Below are 21,380 nucleotides of genomic sequence, written 5' to 3'. Positions count from 1 at the left end.
TACCTGTGGTTACTTTTCATTAAACACACAAAATTGTTGTTCGAAGATCTCTAAATTCTGCTGTTGAAAAATGCAGGTGGGCTTCATGGGCACGTTCCCTGGTTGATAGGCCATCAAAAAAGAAGACTGATGCGTTGCAGTTATGTTAACTGAAGGAGGCTGAATAAGTTCATGTGATGACAGAGTTTTTCTGTTACAGTCAATTAGGAAAATGGCTGAACACAGGTTTGTCACCTCCACCAAGGAGGTAATATTTTGCCAGTGTCTGCTTGTTGGTTGATTGGTTTGTCAGCTGGGTTACAAAAAGACTACTGAACAAAATTTCCACGAAACTTGGATGGAGGATGGGTCACAGTCCAGAACAGACTGCATTAACTTTTGGTGTGGATCCAGATAAAGGGATGGATCCAGGAATTTTTTCTCACTTTCTGTAACATTGTGAGACAGGGTGTTTTTCCACATTTTCCTTCATTTCTCAGGGAATAATGCATTGGTCTAGATGAAATACCTCCATATTCAGGTGGCTGGTATCAATCATTAAAGTACAATTTGATGCAGATCCAAAAAAAAATGTGGATCTAGCAGATTTAAATGTTATATTTGATATTGGATTAGAGTTGATTGAATTAAAAAGGACTGTTGGTGGCCTTGGTGAAGGTGCATGTGCTCTACTGAGTGCCATTTTAGTTTTTTATGCCTCCGCACCGTTACTATTGCAGTGGCCAGAGGCATTATGTTTCCAGGTTGTCCATCTGTCCTTGTGGATTCGATATCTCAGGAACGCCTTATGGGAATTTTTTTCAAATTTGGCATAAAGTCCACTTGGACTTTGATTAGATTTTGATGGTAGAAGGTCACAGTAACTTAAAAAAACACATTTTTGGCCAGAAGCCAAGAATTCATACTCTAATAATTATGCCCAATAATTTCACACAAATGATTAACAGGATAAAATGATGACGGGATGATGTTTCATATCTAAAAGGTCAAAGATCAACTTCACAGTGACAGCTGACAAAAATACTTGTCTGGCCATTATTCAACACTAACTCAAAACAGAAGAGCAGATTGTGACCATATTTTACATTTGGTCACACTGAATTGGTGACTTTAAACTGGGCTGATTGTGGAGATCTTCTGTGCTGCTGGGTTACACATGTGAGTGAAGCATTTATATTTTACAATGTGTAAAATCTCAATGAGCTTACACACTAATAGACATACAACAGTAGTCATCTATACTGTAAGCTCATTGGTTTTGCTGATATTGTTCCTCAGGTGATGGTCGTTGCACCATATGATGAAGCTCTCTATCAGTCCTCTGTACTCCTGTAAACATAGTCTCTATGTGAAGACAGCATGTTCTTCACTATGTACTCTGGGGCTTTCCTGGAGTGCATGCAGGACTGGCTGTCAACTAAACTTCTACTACCAACTCCTCACAAGAGAAAATACTGTGTTTGGTGTTATCATGAAGGACACTGAGAGTGGCTTGATATTGAACAACCTGGTTCTCCTGGTTATCATCAACCATGCAGTGAAATGGAGGACAATGAAAGCTCCTTTTTTTAAAAAAAGAAAAAACAGTCATTGTGGACAATAACCATAGTGCTTTGAAACTGAAGGGCAAATATTTCAGTTCTTCATAAACTCCTCAGAGCTTATGAAGAACTGAAATATATGATGACCACTGGGACAAATAGATTTAGTCTTATTGTATTATAATTATTATTTATTGTATTTCCTTTATTTATTGACTTATTTAATAAACTTTTTTCTATTTTCTACGTCTTAGAGTTATCCCTATTACCTAATGTGCCTTGTATGTTAAGAGCTGTTCAGTGTTGACATCATTTCTATGCCTTAATGTTTGTAAATGAATTCTTTTTAATGGTACCAAAGCACTGCTTCACACTCCATCCGGTAGGTGGTGGTAATGTTCCATAAACTTGGGCCGCCAACGAAGAAAACGATTCTCGCGACACTTCCGGTCCTTAGAGCCTGTCCTTCCTACGACCGAAATGGGGTACTGGGACCTACCAGAGGGCACAGGCTGTGTCGAGAAAACATGGATCACTACCAAACTGGCGACGGCTTTGGGTAAATATCAGCAATGATAAAGTATACAGGTGCAGGTTGCTGCGCTGGGCCGTGACAGCCGACGAACTGTACTGTTTAAGCATCAATATTTTAGCTAAAGCGAAGGATTTTGAGCTAGCAGGTTAGCCCAGGACTGATGTAAAGCAAGCTGCTGTCATGTTAATACACAACGCTAAACTAAAAGACTTTGACTTAGTTTTTATTGAGAATTTGTGGTGCTGTTGCAGTCAGTTTTCTCTTAAAGCCTCAAACAGCCAACGTGAGCTCCTCAACATCAACGCGACAGTAACTTGTAGCACTGTAGCTAACATTAGGATGCTTGCTAACGTTACAGAAACACCAGTATTGTTGTCTCAAATAAGCATGTCCCGATGCAAGGTTATTCAGATGTTGCCAATACAAATCATATGAATGTTTTGTTTTTAAAACAAAAAACCTGCACACAGTGTGGTACAGAAAGAGTAGCTGAACACACCGAACAGAACACTTGTTGTTCTGATGTTAATCTGTGCAGCTTTAGCTGTACGCCGAACACTTTCTTGGTTCCGATTCATTTTAATGTTGGGCCTCAGAGGTCTGGCTATCATTGGATAATCCGTAATTCATTCGTTATTTCAAAACGAAATAACCGTAAATGTGTTTTTGTTTTGAAACCAAACGGTCCCTTTTTAGAGAGAAAACAGAAGCCCTGCCACACCACTTTCCTATTGAACCATCCAGGACTTTCTTCCTCACAGTGGAGGACACAGTCCAGAACATGGCTTTGCCTTCATCAGAAGCTCAGAATCAGAGTTCATTGTTCTGAATGGAGAATCATCCAGAGTACAAACTAAATTTTAACTTACTTTTACTGCAAATACATACATTTATTTCAGTAAAATAAGCTAAAGGTTTGAAATGCATCATCACTTGATTATGTCTCTAAACAAACACAGGTTTGCTTGAATTAAATACAGTATGTAATCTGCAAAATGATATATCTGATAAGAAAGTAATCAAGACTCTGGTTCACAAAAAACGGAGAACCAATTTTCAGTTCTTAACAGTTTTTCATGTTTCTGTGGACCCAGAACCATTTGACTCAATCAAAAAGAAACAGTGATCCCTGGAAGAGAATTGTGACTTTGTTTTGTGGAGTTCATGTTTGTTTGTTTGTATGTGTTTTCAGGCCTGGTTGGTTCAGCGTACCACATAGTGGCATTCCAGCCTGATTCTGCATTGGCAGCTGTACAAAGGGCTACAAATACAACTGTAACCATGGGTAAATATTGATGTTATATATTTTTTTTAAATACACAGTAACCAGGTCTACAGACAATAAGTCCCACTGCATAGATTCTGCTCCTGGATAAATCGTGGAAACTGCAAATCTATGGAATTATTCCAAGGAAATATTTTGTTGGCAGGTTTTAAAATGCACTTGATTGCTTCGTCACAACCTAAAATAAAGACTATCTATCGTCCCTGATATACCCTATAGAGAAGGTTAGTATTTGATATCCTCAGAAACCATTCGTGTGTGTCGTTTTTCAGTCCTACTGCACATGCATCTCCTGGCAGGCACACAAAACACAAAAGCTATCTCTGCTGTTTAAGACAGCCTAAAAGTAACAGATATCTGATATTATTATTATAAATAACTGAACAATGTGATATAACCAAGGAGCTTTGTAAAACCTACTAAAACAAGAGACAGAGTTCAAACCCCAATTTTTATTTCATGGCATGGTCCACTATTTAAATGTAAAGAAAAGGGACATTCCACTACCAATAATAGAAACACAAGATTGGAGGTTGCAATTAAGTATTATCAACCTGCTGCATTATCCTAAACTTTAAGCTGAAAGTAGGCACATAACTTGTTTTGTTTCCAAACTGTTGTAGTATTATGGTGTGTCACTGTCCAAATCTCAGTCATTTTGATCTAAATGTGTCCTAAGTACTGATCTTTGGATTCCAGAAATTGCATAAAATGTTTGTTGTTCTGTTATGGGTATCTGTTTGTGTTGTACTAGCCACCATGGGCGCCATCTTTGGCATGGCAACATGTCTCAGTGCTCAGGCTCGTGAAGCCCCAGATGACCCACTGAATTACTTCATTGGGGGCTGTGCATCAGGGATCTTCCTGGGAGCCAGAAGTAAGTATCAATCCTGGCAGAGGCAGCTCTGCGTGCTTTCCATTAATTCACTTAATCCTACTACCTCGAGACCTCGCTCCCCCAGCATGTTACCCAGGAAAGTGATTCACATCCAACATCATTGAACATCTCTTAAATGCATCTCAGAGGAGATAAGCAGGGTGAAGGCTCCCAGAGGAGCTTAGAGTGAGGAACCACAGGTGTATCGTATCCTGTGCTTGATTTGTCTTTAATTGAAATGTATTTGAGTGGCCATCAGACCTGTTGGGATAGTTCAGAAAAGCTGTTGGGTTGCTGTGAGAACAGGAACCCTGTAATATTCACAATTTTGCATGAATGTAGTACAAACCCAATTCCAAAAACATGTGGAAGCTGTGTAAAACAGATATTATATAAACAGAATTGCTAATCCTTTTCAACCTATAATCAGTAGAATTCAGTACAAATGCAAGATTATTAATGTTCAAACTGATAAACTGTATTGGTTTTTGTAAATATACACTCATTCTGAATTGTATACCAGCAACACGTTTCAAACAATTTGGGACAGGGGCAGTAAAAGACTGGGAAAGTTGTGTAATTCTCCAGTAACGTCTGTGTGGAACATTCCACAGGTAAACAGGTTCATTAGTAACAGGTGACGGTGTCATGATGGTATGAATGGAGCATCCTCAAAAGGCTTTGCCAGGTCACATTGGCTACTAGCCAAAAAGTTGAACAAAGGATGGAAGATTATGGAGAGAGGTTTACTGTCAACAGCTAGAAGCACTGTCATTATTTTGAGTTTTTCTCAAAGATGCAAAGAACATTGTCTGTTACAAACTCTGTGCGAGCAGCAAAGCGCTTGCAACCGTGAAAAATACAACAGTTAATTTACTGAGGCATCTGTCACGGCAGTACAGCAGTGTGAACCTCCTGCTGCCAATGAAGCGGCATCAGAGACCGGGTTTCAGGGCAGGACACACCAATGTCCACAGTTGACTCACGCTTAGATTGATGTACTATAGCAAACGTACCCAGGAAGGGTAATGTCGGCTCGGGGACAGCTTGCCGGTATGTCACCAATGTCTGCTGTATATCTAGCAGACTAAAAACGGTACCTGGTTGAGTCACAGATGGGTCAGGCAGCCGGGAACGAGGCACTCATTTTCTTTGTCCTCTCCTACCCTGTCAACCGCAGCAGCTTTCTGAACCCAGTCTTGTCGGACATCCATTTGTATGGAGTGGCCACAATAACAGCCTAAAGTTAATACCAGAATTCATACACACAAGCGTGTAACCACGAATCCTTGCTGAACCACAATATGAGCAGGCCGTTTCACGTTTTCAGTGCAAAAATAATTATTGCAGTCCACTAGGACTGTGCCATATAAAATTGCGATAATACCGGTATGAATTTTTAAGTGATTAAACAAGGGCCACATCAGGATATAGCTGTGTGATGACATGTTGACGCACGGTCCACAGTGTGTCTTCTGCACAACAACATGAGCACAAGCATGGCTGAAAGCCAGAGATAGCGCGTCAGCCTCCGATAAGGATCCTGATATAATAAGGGAGCTAATTCAGTTGTGTGGAAGTGATTTGGCAAAAAGAGGTCAGACCTCAAACAAAGCACAAAAGTGTGTAGATTATGCAAGAAAACGGTGACAGCCAAAGGTGGGAACACGACAAATTTGTTTCACCGCTTCAAACAAAAGCAGACCATCGAGTACAAGCAGACTATGAAGGCTTGCCAGGAAGAAATAGCAGCTGATATAGCAGCTTGATGTAAACAAAGCATGACTTATGTTTACACAAACATTAGATGCAAGGCAACTGTATTTTAAGTTTTGACAGTATTAAATTAAAATTTGAGGTAAATGTTATGAGGTGATGATAATAATGTGCAGGCCCCTGAAGTTATATAAATCTACGATCTAGTATAGTTTTTAAATGAAATGTTAAGTTCTGTTATACTTTTACTGAAGATTTCCAAGGTAGGAACACAACCTACTTCTATGTTTATTTGTTTTGATTTGCTGTGTCACTATTGCACTATAATGCTGCTGCTGCCACCTTGTGGTAATAGATGCACACACTACGAACAGGGCAGTCATCTGTATAGTCACAGTAGCTCATTGGAAAAGGATGAATGCACTTTAATTTTGATTGCGCTAATAAATGCTGCTGCCTGCAGTCATCAATAAAACATTGTTCATTGTTGGTTGATTCATTAAATTATTTTTGTCATATTTATTACTATTTTATGGTGGAGAAAGCAAGAATTTAGCTGAGATTGCCTAACTAAAACAATGTGTATGTGTCTCTGTCTCTGTCTCTGTCTCTGTCTCCTTCCCTAGCCCACAGTGCTATGACTGGTACATCAGCGTGTCTTGGTCTGGGTACACTGGCCTTCTTTACAAAAGTCAGCAAGATGGAGGGCTGGAAGCTAGTTGGACCCCCCAAACTATGAGGAGGAAGATGTCTGTATGATGAACTATATATTGTACAAAGAGTTAATGTAGTAATAAAGTTCTTGTGAGAAAGTAAACTCTGTCAGTTCACTTAATTTCATCTGAGTTGTTGAAAAGTAAAGAAACTTTGATTTACTCTAAAGTAGCAGTGTCTTGATATTTCAGATCTTTAAATGATTATTATCCTATTGATGATATGATTATTGTCATTATGTTGTGCATGTAAAAATAAAATTCTGGGAAAGACTCACCAGTTTTGAGAAACCTGGATATTGATCAACGTTGATTGGGTGCCTGCCCATGTGAGCATGAAAGGAAAGAAATAAAGGAGCAGACAAAATACCCAAAATGCAACAAATAGAACTATTGTGGATATTCCTATCAGGAAAGGGGAAGGAAAATAAATAATTATAAAAGGAATAATGACAAAGTGGCGACCAATATGGGGGAAAATAAAGGACCATCATGAAGAAGTTAAGAAATTCATAAAAGCACATGCTGTCAGGAGAGGAAATCTGAGGGAAGAAGTCATTCTGACTAGGTTAAGATGTGATCATGCAGGTCTCAACAAACTGTTATTGACCGAGCTCTGTAGTTGTGGGGAAATGTTAATGAGCAGAGAAAGATTTTCATTGGCTGATTTCTTTCTGCCTAAACAAACAAACTCTTTGTTTTCATGACTGAATAAACAAACTGACCTCAAAGGACAACACAATTCACACTGTTTTACTTTGTTTATATGTGGCGGACCCTGCCACCTTTCTAGCTTCAAACAGTGTTCAAACAGTGTTCCTTATTTTCCTCTGAGAACAGCTTGTTTATTAGCTTATGGAAAACATACATATTTGTGAGTTTGTATTATTGCCTCATTAACATTGTAAATATTAATGAGGCAATAATACAAACTTTGAGTTTGGATTTTTTTCTCCAAAACTTCATGGTGCCCCTTTAAGAAGAGAAACATATGTCACAATAATTCTCTCAATGCAGAACAATAGGAATTATATGTGATTAAATCAGCAGGCGGTGATGAACACAGGCTACACGGGCCCGTTCATCACTCACATTCACAAAAACGTTGGAACCACTTCCTGTTTAATGGCCCACTGTTCGGTATGTAGTAGTGCATAGCCGCTTAGGTGGCGGTACGTTTGACATCATAGAAGAAGAAGAAACTGAGTTTTCTTTTTTCTTGTCTGCCAATCTAGTGCTCCACACACAAGTCCGGTAGGTGGCGCTAATGCACCTTAAGCAGGTTTGCTAACCGCCATTCAAATCAAAAGAAGAAGCAGCAGCAGAAGAAAACACTCGTGATCAACGAGGAAGTGGCGGTGGAAAGAACCCAGCAGCTGTGAGTTGAACCTTTCTTACTGCTCCGCAGAGTGCAGCTGGAGGCATTAAGCCCCTCACTTTGCTTCTGACGTCCAGAATGTACTGCAGTCTGTTGTGTGCAGTCGTTACAGCCTCCAGGACCAGGCGAGGAGACTAGACAATGATGGAGGAGTCGGTGCAAGTTTTGTTGTCAGGAGTCACTTGTCATGCCGACGGAAAATGTGGACAGTAACGTTAAACTGTGCTCGTCTCTCTGGAGATGTTAAAGCTTTAGGTCAAACATTTAGCACGGTGGTGTATCTGACCACCAGGTGGTTGTTGCTCCCAGAACATCATACCCTGAGAAATGTTCCAGCCACGATCATCCCGGCGACAGTCCTGCTCTGGCGGTGTTGTACGCTTCCTTGTCAGCTGACCATAAGGCAGCTTTTTTGGCTCTGGATAGAGCCCTCACCTCTCCATTCATCCAGGCCTTCTGGTTAGGGAATGACCTTAGTGTCTTTATGATCACCACGTCAACACACTTGCTGGTATATGATGTCACTGAAGATGTATATTCCTCAAGACTGGTGTTGTTATCCTGAGTGCCAGTCTGTGCACTCAGAACTGTCCTGTAGGGCTGCTGTAGCTTCATCTGTCCACTAACAGTTTTTACTGATGGTTGAACCCTCTTTATCACCTGGGAGTAAGTAGGCTGAAGAAGCAGAGAAATGTGATCTGATAGGCCAAAGTGAGGACGTGAGAGGGCTTTGTAGCTGTCAGGAATATTTGTATACACATGGTCCAGGATATTTCTTCCTCTGGTGGGGACCACCAGCTACAATAAAGATTCCATCCGGTTGGCAGAACAAGCAACATGACTAAACACCTTTAGTCATGTTGCTGCTGATCACTTCATACAGTTCCTGCGGTGCATATTTTGAATTGCATCTGGACAAATATGCACAGCAATAATACAAACACTGAATTCTCTGGGCAGATGATATGGTCCACATCTAAGCATTAAAAACTTGACATCTGGTTAACACTGTCCATCCACTTTATTGTTTGCTCTGGTAGTTTCATGAGCCCAACATTTCACCTGAAGCAGCTCTGCAATTAAATGATTTCACCTCATTCATGTGATTGACATTGCTCTGTCTAACTGAGAAGCTTTGTTTGCCTTGTGTCCTCTAGGTTGGCAGTATCCATCCTTTTGCAGAAATGTCTGGTCTTGACTCGGCAAAGAGATGGCTACCTGCTCAACTGCTGCTCCTGTGGATGCTGACCAACTTATCTGGTGACTGACTGTTCTGGCTTTTTATATTGAATTCACTTACTTCATTGTTAAAGGTCCTGTTTGTAAGAAAAGTTGATTTTGAGTCTCATGCCCAACTCGTATACTGGCTCTTTGGGACATATATATATTTATATATTTATATTTATATGTATATGTATATGTGTGTATGTATGTATATATATATATATATGTATATGTGCACTTGGTCTGCTTTCCAGAATCCAGAGTGTATTTGTCTGTACCTGGTGCCGTCACACTGGAGGAATTTTATAAAGCCAACATCACCATTACCTCAAGGTAACCACAGACACACAATCTGCACAAGGTTTTATATATATATTTACACTACTAGTTATAAATATAGTTTATATATATATATATATATATATATATATATATATATATATATATATATATATATATATATATATATATATAAATAACTATATCTCATCCTGTATCTCGTTCAAAAATATCTTGATAAACCGCCCAGCCCTAGATCAAGCTGTCTTGGTAACAGGGCAGTGCTCTGAAGAAACATATTTTAGTGTAGCTGTAATATGAGAAAGTTTCCCATAAACTAACGCACGCTCACAGGCACTAACATGCACGTGCAGCTGGATGAATGAAGCAAACTTCATGAATGCTTTTGTGACAAAGTAGTTTGTGTTCTACTCGTTCCATCACAGAAAAATGAGAGCTGTAGAAATCATTGGAATGTAAGACTGCCATGATATACAGGTAAATCTAAAATAATTAGAATATCATGGAAATGTTTTTCTCTCATTTAAAAACAGTGACACTTTCATATATTCTAGATTCAGTCCACATAAAGTGAAATATTTCAAGCCTTTTTTGTTTTAATTTTGATGATTATGTCTGACAGCTCATGAAAATCAAAAATCCAGTATCTCAAAATATTAGAATTTTACATGAGAGCAATCAAAAAAAGGATTTATAATACAGAAATGTCATCCCTCTGAAAAGTATGTTCATGTATGCACTCAGTACTTGGTTGGGGCTCCTTTTGCATGAGTTACTGCATCAATGCGTTGTGGCATGGAGGCGATCAGCCTGTGGCACTGCTGAGCTGTTATGGAAGCCCAGGTTGCTTTGATATTGTTGGGTCTGGTGTCTCTCATCTTCCTCTTGATAATTCCCTATAGATTCTCTATGGGGTTCAGGTCAGGTGAGATGGCTGGCCAATCAAGCACTGTAATACCATGGTCAGCAAACCAGTTACTGGTAGTTTCAGCACTAATCAGCATCTACATACTGTATGGAGAGCAGGACTAGTAGTAGTAGTAGTAGTAGTATGATTATGTGATGAATAAAGATCCGTTAGAGACGAGGGGAAAAAGACGAGACGGATTCAATAAAAGCCTGATAAAGTAAAATCATCTAAGACAAAACAAGGATGGAATCAGGGGAAAGAATTGGCACCAATCTTCTTCCAGTCTGCTGAAAGCCTTTACTGTAACTTCATGGTACAACACAAACATTTTTTGGTATATGTACAATGATATGTAAGGGAAAGTTGTATTTGTTCAGGGTCTGTTGAGACATATTAACTGCTTGTTTTAACAACCCTTTGTTCAGCTACAAAATGGTTTACTCATTCATCAGCTGATTATTAAACCAAGTTTAAATCTATAGTAGGCTACATTCTAAAATTGAGTCTTGTCAAATCCAGGATTTGACTCACTTTTTGTGTTTTTCTTTAGTTTACAAAGGATATAATAGAATAATAGAATAATAATGTTCCCTTTTTTAAAAGGTTCAACCTCTGTCCAGTCTATATAGACTGGTACCTTAAAAACATGTCAAACCAGGTGTGCTTCAGCTGTGTTTCTTTCTTAAACCAATGAACGTGTCCACACCGACTGTGTTAACAGCTATGGCACACTCACACTTTACACAGTACTTCAGTGCTGACTGCACAGCTGTACTGAAGCTGGTGATGTACGTGAATACGAAATAGGGAAAAACTAAAAAAGCAAATATGCTGAGCAAGTTAAAGAAGTAAAATCCACATGTTGGTTTCTCTTCTAGTTTGTAAAAGCAGCTGTCAGGATCTGTGTTGTTCTGACTGGATTATTGTGTCTTTTTCTAGTTCCCCTGTCAACCAGTCCACTGTGATTCAGTTAAATGTTACCTACAGCTCCAAGCAGAACTACTCATCTGTGATCACAGTGCCTGAGCAGGTAACACATGTTATAGGGTTGTGCTAGGTTTGCAGCTGCGGTGAAACAAAATTTCAATCTAGTCTTCTTCTGGACGAGTTTAGATGTGAGCAGATGTAACTGCACTTACACTAGTAACAGCAAGCTTTTCCCTCTCCCTGTGTAGCAAGTTGGCCTGTTGTACTTGTAACCACACCCAGCTGTGATGTTTCTTAACATGTTCCCATGAAAATGGCCCTTTCTACAGTTAACGCTTTCACTATTCTGGGACAAATTGTGAGTCATTGTGCACCAAAGATGATAAAGGGATGTAGAAGAGGATCAGTGTCCTTGAAACTGAAATGTTTTTGGTCCTCTCACCATCATCAGATTAAAATATCCAGTTATACTCTTCATATACTCTGCATATGAATCCCATGAAATGCAAACTAAAGATGTGCTGCAGATACAGAATTTTGTACAAATCTGGGGGGATATAAGCAACATTAATTTGTCCTGCTAATCTGCACAGCCATAGCAGTGTATTTCTAGCTTATTGCTCTGTGCCAGAGAGCTCTATTGTTGTCCAAAGAAGACTTTAAGAAGCCAATACAAGGGATGTAGCCCTGAATTCTGTAAAGCTGAACCACATGGATGCCCTCTCACACGAGTATCACTCTAGGGTTGGGGGATGTTAACTGGATTGGCATATGAAAAACAGTGAAAAATCATGATGGATGATGACATCGTTGTTGGTGGGTGGGTGGCTGTGAGCTGTTTTATGTGTCTCATACTCTCATACTAGTGTAGTCACCGCTGTTTTTCACTGTGTCTTTGATGGCAACCTTCAACTTTCTCACCCAGCCAACAAAACAAAAAATAAAAAGAAACACAAGTAACAATGGCACAATTGAGAGAAACATGCTGAAAAGAGAAAACACTGTCACTAATGTGAGCGAGTGTCTTGGGTTCACCTAACTGGGCGGGTTTAATAAGAACAGAACAAACGGGACATGAAGTTGTAATGTCAGTGCACTGAGCAGCAACAAACTTCTTTTCAGTCTCTTTCCTACACGTCACAAATGCCAACAGGTCCTGACTTTCAGCAACTCTGAGGGGACGCACTACTTTTCTGGGTACTCTGGTGGGGGCCTTTGCAAAATGAATATCATGGATCAACTAAATCAAACACCAGGATCATATTTACTTCTGTGTGCTCATTACTTAACCAAAGAGGATGGGTTGGACTGTCTGCCAATAGGTTTGTGACTAAAACCTCTTGGTGTTGTTTGTGTTTTTCTTTAGGTGTTGCTGCCAGTGGGTGCAGCCTCAGTCACATTCAATGTGACATCCCATGCTGTTGGCCAGGTGACCACATACCTGCTCAGCAACGACACAGACCTCAACAGGTTGGTAGCAGCACAGACGCAGCAACTGCTAAAAGACTTAACTTTGATCAACTGTGTTGGTCCATTGTTCCATCACCCCAGCATGACGATAACAATAGTTTTATTCACTAAGTACAGTAAATGAACAGGGCTTTGTCGGGGCTGCAGTGATGTCTGACAGCCAACACTGGTACAAAAAGCATGAACATAAGATGGCAGCTGTCCTAAAGGAGACTCACTATAATAGGATGTTGATTCAGCAGATTTGGCTTCCCTTTTTTCTCCCTCGAGCAGTCCTTTGCCTCTCAGTCCTAAATTGCCCTTACGGGTGTGAAGGAGAGCTGGCAGCTTGTTTGGACAACTTGGATTCAGAGAGCATCTAATCTTTCAAACTGTTTCCAACTCTCTAAACATCTTTGTTCTGTAGTCAGAATTAATTAAGCATTAGTCCCTTTCACACACTCCTGCCCACCACCCATGGACATCACATGACTCGTGACAGATTAACTGAATGTTATGCACAATAATGAAAAATCTCTTTGACATACCAAAGGTTTTCATTGTGGCTGATCTGGTGAGCACAGATCTGACTGTCCAGGTCAGGTCATATTAATACAGTAAGCACCAGTGTCAACAAGAGCTAAGGATGCTGGACTGAAACTACAGCCATATGAAATGCAGGGGTCTAGTTTATAGTGATAGACAGTGTATTAGCACTATATTTTATGTACTGTGTGCTGAAATTACATGAGAATACACATTCAAAAGCCTGTTTTGACAGCGTAATGATGATGCTACTGATAAGTACAATGGTGGCATTGCCACTGTCCAGTATCTTTGTATCTGTAAACTTGATTCTCTCTCTTCTAGTTTGTCCCTCAGGATTCGCTTTCTGGTCGTCCATAGCAGCGTCCTGTCAGTAATCAATCAGGTGATTGGCTGGATTTACTTTCTGGCCTGGTCCGTGTCCTTCTATCCACAGGCCTGGGAAAACTGGAGAAGGAAAAGGTAGTTTTCTGTCTGTCCTCTGCCTTTCTCCTTCATCTAGGTTTTTGGATATTTCTCTCATGTGGTTTTGCTGAAGTGAACTAAATGGGAGCCATCTTTATATTGTCAGATATCAACATCATGACCTTTCGTTTTAAAGAAACTTTTATATACACAAATGAACAATGGTAAACCTGCACCCAGAGGCCCTCACTTTTTCACTGACAATTGTCACAGACAATGGTTGGATAAATAGGTGAGTTATAGATGAGGTATTTCACATGCTGTGCTCTGAAACAAGATGAGTGAACAATGAAAAACAGGGCTGTTAATCAAGAATGGACTCTCACATGTTCAGTCATCCCACCGGCAGTTCAAAATCGGTATATACCATATGATCTGAGAGCATGGCTATTATTAAAAGCAGCTATCTGAAGCACCACTGAAAGATGAAGCAGCAAACACACCCTGAGAATATATACATACCTAAAACAAGATATTATTCCAGGCTCACAACGAGCACCTCCACATGTGCATGAGGATGACTGTGACACCTTTGCAGCCCAGATGTAAAATCAGATATCAGATAATATGACATGCAACAAAGGTCCTTGGCTGGACTCAAACTTGGTCGTTCCAAATGAATTGAATTAAATCCCATGGCCACCAGGAGGCCTCAACGACATTTTATAGACAGTGTTTATATCTTTCATTTAGCAGAAAATACAGTCAGCCTGTGCAGATGTTTGCATAGTCTTTTGAATATGGTATCATAGATTCGAATGAATGTGTTGTTCCTTTGCTCCTGAATATATTTTTGGTGATATTTTGCTGCATATTGTCTAACTGGGTCTCCTGGGCTGTCCTGGTAACTCCTGGTATGTTTTCAGTGTTGTAGGTCTCAACTTTGACTTCCTGGCTCTCAACCTGACGGGCTTCATTGCTTACAGTGTCTTCAATATCGGGCTGTTCTGGGTGCCCTATGTAAAGGTAACTTCATCCTTCAAAGTTTTTATACACACTAGTGCAGTGCCTGTTCAAAACAGGCTGTTCAGAAGGGGCCATTGGTCTGTGGTATTCCAGGAAAGCTCATTCTAACAAATGACAGCTGACACTGCATCCTTGGGTACTGAGATATACACCTGCCATGACATTGTTGTAAAATATGTACATTGAAGATTGATACATTTAATGAGGTTTACTCCACAGGAAAGTTACAATGGTGGACCAAGACAAAAGAACAAACTCTATATCACACAATTAAAGACCAGTCAGTCAGAAATAATAACTGAAAAGGACTGCTGACTGCTTACTACAAAACTTTATATAGAAAAGAAGCAAGAGTGGATGGACATCAAATTAAGATGTACTCGAGACATTTTAAACAACCAAGAGTTACAGGAAAAAAACACAGTACTCAGCTGATAAAACCAACGACTTTAGAGGAAACTGAACAACAAAAATGAAAAACAGGAAAATCTCCAGGATTGACAAATTAGGTTTATAAAAATGTAGAGACCAAATAACCCCCTTACTATTTAAAGCATGTAATTATGCATTCAATACAGGAACATGGGCACAGACATGACAGTCCTCTGTAACAACTTTTCTCCATGGAGAAGGGAAAGCACAGCCTGTTCCTCATATAGGCTATAAAATACTATCAGCAATTTTAGCTAACAGGCTAAGTTAAGCTACTAGCAGGTAATATTAGGTGATCAATAACTCTGATTATGCTCAAAAGCACAACAAAGACTTATTTTGATAAGATTACATGCAGAGAAGGCTGTCCATGTAGTGAGCTGGTCTTTTATGTTTGAGATTCTAAACAGCTTTGGCGTGGACAAGACATTTTGCTCATGGTTACAAGCAATATACAGTGATCCACTCTCCAGAGTCAGATTCACTATACAAAGAGGAACCAGGCAGGGAGATCCAACTCCTCCCCTGCTATATACATTGAGGTGCTAGCTATAGCAGATAGGCAAAATGTAGATATAAAAGTAATCCAACTGAGGAAGGAAATGCATAAATAAGCACTTATTAATAATTGTTTATCTTGCATCACCAGAGGAATCAGTAAATAGCATATCCTTCGATTGTTTTCCTAAATGTAAAGTCTTGGGATACAAACTTAAGGAGAACAAATGTAAATCATTAAAAATAGGAAAACAAGTTAGCCAGGCTTTAAAGGATGGTTATAAGATTAAACAGGACTCAAAGAAACTAAGATACTTGGGTATTAATATCAGTAAAAACCTAGGTGAAGTGTTTGAGAATAAGTGTGTGGCGAGTAAAATAAGAAAGGATCCAAATAGAGGGGGATTAAAACCAGACGGAATACTAAGCAGAGTAAACGCTGATTTCTATTTCAAGCATTACCAATACCAGTAACAGGATCATACTGTAGTACATGGAATAACATGATTACAAAATGTATTTGGAATTACAGAAGACAGAGAATCAAACCTTAGCAGGACAGAAAGAAGAAAGAAAAAAGGAAACTAAATGGATCAATATAAAAACTTCCTTTATAAACGGCGAACAGGACAGACCCAATATATTTAAATGACTTTCCAGTGGAGCAGGATGTTACTTAAGTTACGAGGTGTTTGTCCAGCACTCACAGCTCCAGGGTAGTTCCAATAACAGATGATCACTTTGGTCAGTTTGCTTCAGTAGCTGGCTCTGATGCCACTGCTCCAGCACACCGCAGCAAACTAAATTGCCCTTGCAGCAACAGACTAATAAAATACATTCAACATCTTGTTCTACACATTAAAGGACCTATGTTTCCTCAGGCGGTGGAGTCTGTTCTTTCAGCCTGTGTTTCAACTCCAGTCAGCTCTGTAGGACCACTTGCACCTCTTCTCCATGAATGTTAATGGGTTTGTTCTCCTGAAGTCAATGGATTACAAATGACCGTATTATTTTCCTAATCAGACTCAGTTTGACATTTTTGTCTGATACATCTTGCTCTCAGGTTACTGTTCAAGGTTTGAAGCTCAGGTCACTTCACAGAGTATGTTCACTCCTTGGGACAGAAACTCTGAAACACACCAATTGTCTGTATATCATAATAAGTGCAGCCACAGGCCATATTGGGCATCTCTTCATGTTTATATGATGAGGTTCCACCACTCATAAATGGCTGAGTTGTTGCTCACCTTGCCTTTGTTTAGACTTCCAGTAGGTTTTGAGTGAAAAATGTACAGTATACTGTGTCTGTCGGCTGTTGAGCTGCTGTGTGTCTGCCCTGCAGGAGGAATATCTGGAGAGGAACCCTAATGGAATCAACCCTGTAAATGCTAATGATGTCTTCTTCAGTCTCCATGCCGTCCTGCTCTGTTTGGTCTACGTTAGCCAGGCTGCTGTGTATGAGGTGTGTGTCTGTAATGTAGGGAAGCTTGTAATAGAGTGGACTTGAGTGCTCATTTTCAAGTTCATACTTTTGTTTTGGGTTACTACCAGAACAGGTTTCCATGCTCTCAAGCCTAAAAACAACCACATCAGAGTTTCTCATACTGTCCAGTGCTGCAGCTCTGTGCTCTCCCTCTCACATGATGCTTTAGCTCCTGTATCTTTAAGGCCCGCCTCCCGAAAAGCCCAGTCTGCTCTGATTGGTCAGCTCACACATGCCTTCCTGAGCCAGCACCCCTCACCATGTCTGCAGTCGCCTCTGTCATGTTTTTAACTTGCAGTTAGCTTCACTTCTGCAGTGAATATCATCACAAGAACCACTTCTAAGCCAAGAACTTCACTACGCCGCATGTTAGAGAAGGAATATGATCCGTATCAGCCCTACAGCTTTGTAACAGTCTCTCTATGGTGTTGCCAAGCAAATAAATTCCTGCAGTCCTCGCTCGTTAAACATGTGCTAGTCTGTGCAGCCAACAACAGAGCAGCTGTGCTAAATTCATTCTTATGAGCCAAACTAGCCGCTAGCTGCTTTTTTAAATTTCAGGACATTTTACCTACACAAGAACCTATTTAACATAGGAGGAAACTATTTTTAAAACGTTGTCTTTCTTTCATTTGCTTTTAAAACAAATGCTTCTTTAAAAAAGTGTTGTTAATAGAATGTTGAGTATGACATGACATGTTGTTGTTCTGATGAAATTACCGCTAATTCACCATCTGAGCCATAATAATACTATTGAAAATAGACATTGACATTTTTCCATTTAGAAATGCATGTGTGGAATTACTTGTAGTTGTTTATAGTAGTTGATTCTGTCATATGTTGTGTGTGATTGTTTGAAGCTGCAGATCAGTGTGTAATCTTGTTTCTGCTGTCTTCCAGAGGGGGGGTCAAAAGGTCTCCTGGACGGCCTTGGTCTTGTTGCTGATTGGCTGGACATTTGCCCTGGTCATCTTATTTGTTGCTGTAGCCAAAAAGATCACCTGGCTGGATTACCTCTACTATATCTCCTACATTAAACTAGCCGTCACTCTGATCAAATATGTGCCGCAGGTAAGCTGTACACAGAGGACCAGAACATGGAAACACCCTCACTGAGTAATGCATTTCAATACAGTAGCCATGCAGTAAATACTATCTCTGTCAAAATGTCCTGTTTTTAGAAACTGTAATTATGGTAGTGGAATATTTTAAACAATGCAATGCAGTTTAATACAGCAACAGCACAAACTACAACTACGTCAACACATTTGACAGTGTCAACGTACAGGTTGGATCTGTGATGGCTGCTGAAGTGAAGTGCAGTGCAGCGTACACATGTTGCTGTATTTTTCTACTCACTCTGCACTGAAGATACACTGATTAACAGGATGTAATGCAGTTTGATTTGTTCCCTTCATTCCATGTTTGTGATAAAAATAATCAATACAACTGTGAGAGTCAGTTTTGATGCTAATCCACAGAGCTCAGTCCAGTATTATATTTAGTCGTTTTACTCATATATCTTCATCAGATGAATTATCTCTAACAAATGGTCACATTGTTGGTGATTTTCCAGGCATACATGAACTACAGAAGACAGAGTACTGAGGGGTGGAGTATCGGCAACGTGTTGCTGGACTTTACTGGTGGAACCCTGAGTATTCTACAGATGATCTTACAGTCTTACAATAACGGTATACTATACCTTATAACTATACCTTATAATATTTGATACTGTGTCTTGTGCTGTACTTGGTCTGGTATCATATGGAGCATTTGGGCAGCCACAAATTTAAATGTACTGTATGTAACTTCTGCTGCTAGGAGGCTCTGTATCAAAGCAAAATATGTTTTGTATTGGAGAATAAACACCTGGAGTCACTTCAGATTCTGTTCTGATCCAGAGCCGTTCACCAACAGGAGGAGAGCTCAGAGATTACTTTTTAACTTTTGGGATTAAAGAATAGATTTATGTTCACTCCTGTTTATAAACCTGACTGCAGCAGTGATCCACATACAGTTGTGGTGAAAAGTTTACATCCACTTGTACAGAACATGTACATGTGCATCTCAAGACATTAGAATATCATGGAGGTTATTTTTTTTCTGTAATTTAATTCAAAAAGTGAAACATTCATATATTCTAGATTCATTACACAAAGTGAAATATTATATTATACAAAGTGAAGCCTTTTTTTGTTTTTATTTTACGGCCTACAGCTCTCAAAAATCCATTATCTCGAAATATTAGAATATTACATAAGACCAATCAAAAAAAGGATTTATAATACAGAAATGTTAACCTTCTTAAAAGTATCTTCATTTATACTTGGTCGGTGCTCCCCACCAGTTACTAGTCCTGCTGGAAAAGGAAATCAGCATCTCAGATTTCCTTTTCCAGCAGGAACTACTAGCAACTGGTTTGCTGACCTGGTATTACTTTGCATGATTGGCCAACCCCTCCTGACTGATTGCTGGTCAGGCGAGTTGGCTGGTGGTCCACAAATTATTGTAGGGTACACAATTTGCATAAAGTAAAGTAATAAAAAAAAAATGAAAATCCTCTCACCACCTGCTGGGGATAATGCTCATACAACAAAGGGTATAGTGTATTTGGAGTGAGCGAGCATGTGGTCTGTACTGACTGTGATGTGTTTCTCCACAGACGAGTGGATGCTGGTATTTGGGGACCCTACAAAGTTTGGTCTGGGACTGTTCTCTGTGGTGTTTGACATCCTCTTCATGACTCAACACTACTGTCTCTACAGACAGCCACCACAGTACGAAGCTATTTCAGATCAACAAGACGAATGATGTTAATCAGTGCTGTGTGGAGGAAACACAATCACAAGGGAGCACACGACCGCTATCTATCAGCTGTTTCCTGATTAACCAATGTATGATGCAAACTGCAAAAAAAAAAAAAAAAGAGGTCATGGTCATGTTGTTGAGTTCTCCCGAGACACTTATACACAATGTGCCTTTACTTAAATATCTCAGGATCAGCACTTGTCTTTTTTTTCCCACTGTCTGAAAATTTGGGTTGATAGAAGGTATAGGAAATCTGATGTAGTTATGCCAATGTTAACACTTTTTTATTAAATGCAATATCACAGCCAGACATGTCTAAGAATGTTGGATACATTGTCTCCATTGCATAGCTTGCTGAGCAGAGAACACTGACATGTTGACTCTTCCACTGTGTCATTCTGGGGGATTGTTTTTTAATTTTATCCTGATGGATGGCGCCTCCACAATGACCATCCTCTCATACACAGCACATGTTGGCTCACTGAATGTGTGAAAGTGAATCTTCACAATCACCAGATCTCAACCCGACTGAACACTCACAGATGTTGCAGCAATGTGTCAGTCATCAAAACATTAAATGAGGGAATAAGTTTTACGAAGAATGCTGTTCCGTCTGTGTCCTATTATCCTGTAAATTCTGCACAAAAAGGGCGTGCACCTCTTCTGCCAACCTGACCTCACTGCTTGTGTGACAGAATACCAGGAGAAAACCATGGAACACGTGAAACTCTCATGTGAACTAGGGATGCATGATAACCTGCTTCTCATGGCCAATACAGATACATATAAAAAAAAATGTTCATATTGAAAAAGTTCCTAACCTGTTGTTTATGCACACCTGAGGATAAGAACGTCTCAGATGTCTTGAGTAAAGATGATAATTTAGTGTTCCAAAGCTCTAATAATGTGTTACATTAAAACTTGTAGAATATGTGTTGGAAATTACATCTGAAACTTGCCAGGCTGTCCTTGTTCTGAGAAATGAAGACTTTTCTAAGCAAGAAATTCCCAAGAAACTTTAGAACTGTGTGTAGTACTGCCTTCAGAGAACAGCACAAAGAAGTGGGCCCAACTGAGCAAGAGGACAAGTACATCTAGTCTCTAGTCTGAGAAACAGATGCTTCACAGGTCAACTGGCAGCTTCATTAAATGACAAACATCAGTATGGAAGTCAACAGTACAGAGATGACTCCAGGGTGACTCCAGGATGCTAGCAGAGAAGAAGAGGAAGCCACGAAAAAGAAAGAAGCCACCTGAGACCAATAAATGGAAAAGATTAAGATGGACAAAAGAACACAGACACTGGACAGCTTGAGGTGTTGGA

At 39.7% G+C, this 21,380-nt stretch overlaps 2 protein-coding genes across 2 annotated transcripts; both read left to right on the top strand.

Annotated features, from left to right (window-relative positions):
• Positions 1-1,989: 1,989 nt before the first annotated feature.
• Positions 1,990-6,771, top strand: ndufa11 (NADH:ubiquinone oxidoreductase subunit A11). Its single transcript, XM_073477120.1, has 4 exons — positions 1,990-2,100; positions 3,269-3,361; positions 4,116-4,238; positions 6,581-6,771. Exons 1-4 carry the CDS (start codon positions 2,022-2,024, stop codon positions 6,691-6,693), a joined length of 408 nt encoding a protein of 135 aa, XP_073333221.1. The 5' UTR covers positions 1,990-2,021; the 3' UTR covers positions 6,694-6,771.
• A 1,240-nt stretch (positions 6,772-8,011) lies between these two features.
• On the top strand, positions 8,012-20,364 carry ctns (cystinosin, lysosomal cystine transporter). Its single transcript, XM_073477226.1, has 11 exons — positions 8,012-8,045; positions 9,203-9,305; positions 9,524-9,602; positions 11,419-11,509; positions 12,773-12,876; positions 13,726-13,863; positions 14,733-14,832; positions 17,105-17,224; positions 18,146-18,316; positions 18,822-18,939; positions 19,911-20,364. Exons 2-11 carry the CDS (start codon positions 9,230-9,232, stop codon positions 20,057-20,059), a joined length of 1,146 nt encoding a protein of 381 aa, XP_073333327.1. The 5' UTR covers positions 8,012-8,045; positions 9,203-9,229; the 3' UTR covers positions 20,060-20,364.
• The last annotated feature ends 1,016 nt before the right edge of the window (positions 20,365-21,380 follow it).

This window comes from Pagrus major, chromosome 11 (genome assembly GCF_040436345.1).
Source record: "Pagrus major chromosome 11, Pma_NU_1.0".
Classification (NCBI taxonomy): domain Eukaryota; kingdom Metazoa; phylum Chordata; class Actinopteri; order Spariformes; family Sparidae; genus Pagrus; species Pagrus major.
Note: the sequence above shows the minus strand (reverse complement) of the source record. Positions and strands in the feature narration are given on the sequence as shown.

Coding starts and splice junctions, on each gene's coding strand:
- ndufa11 (XM_073477120.1), top strand. CDS start 2,022: ATGGGGTACTGGGACCTACCAGAGGGCACAGGCTGTGTCGAGAAAACA. Junction 2,101..3,268: donor CAAACTGGCGACGGCTTTGG/GTAAATATCAGC, acceptor ATGTGTTTTCAG/GCCTGGTTGGTTCAGCGTAC. Junction 4,239..6,580: donor GATCTTCCTGGGAGCCAGAA/GTAAGTATCAAT, acceptor CTCCTTCCCTAG/CCCACAGTGCTATGACTGGT.
- ctns (XM_073477226.1), top strand. CDS start 9,230: ATGTCTGGTCTTGACTCGGCAAAGAGATGGCTACCTGCTCAACTGCTG. Junction 9,306..9,523: donor GATGCTGACCAACTTATCTG/GTGACTGACTGT, acceptor TCTGCTTTCCAG/AATCCAGAGTGTATTTGTCT. Junction 9,603..11,418: donor AACATCACCATTACCTCAAG/GTAACCACAGAC, acceptor GTCTTTTTCTAG/TTCCCCTGTCAACCAGTCCA.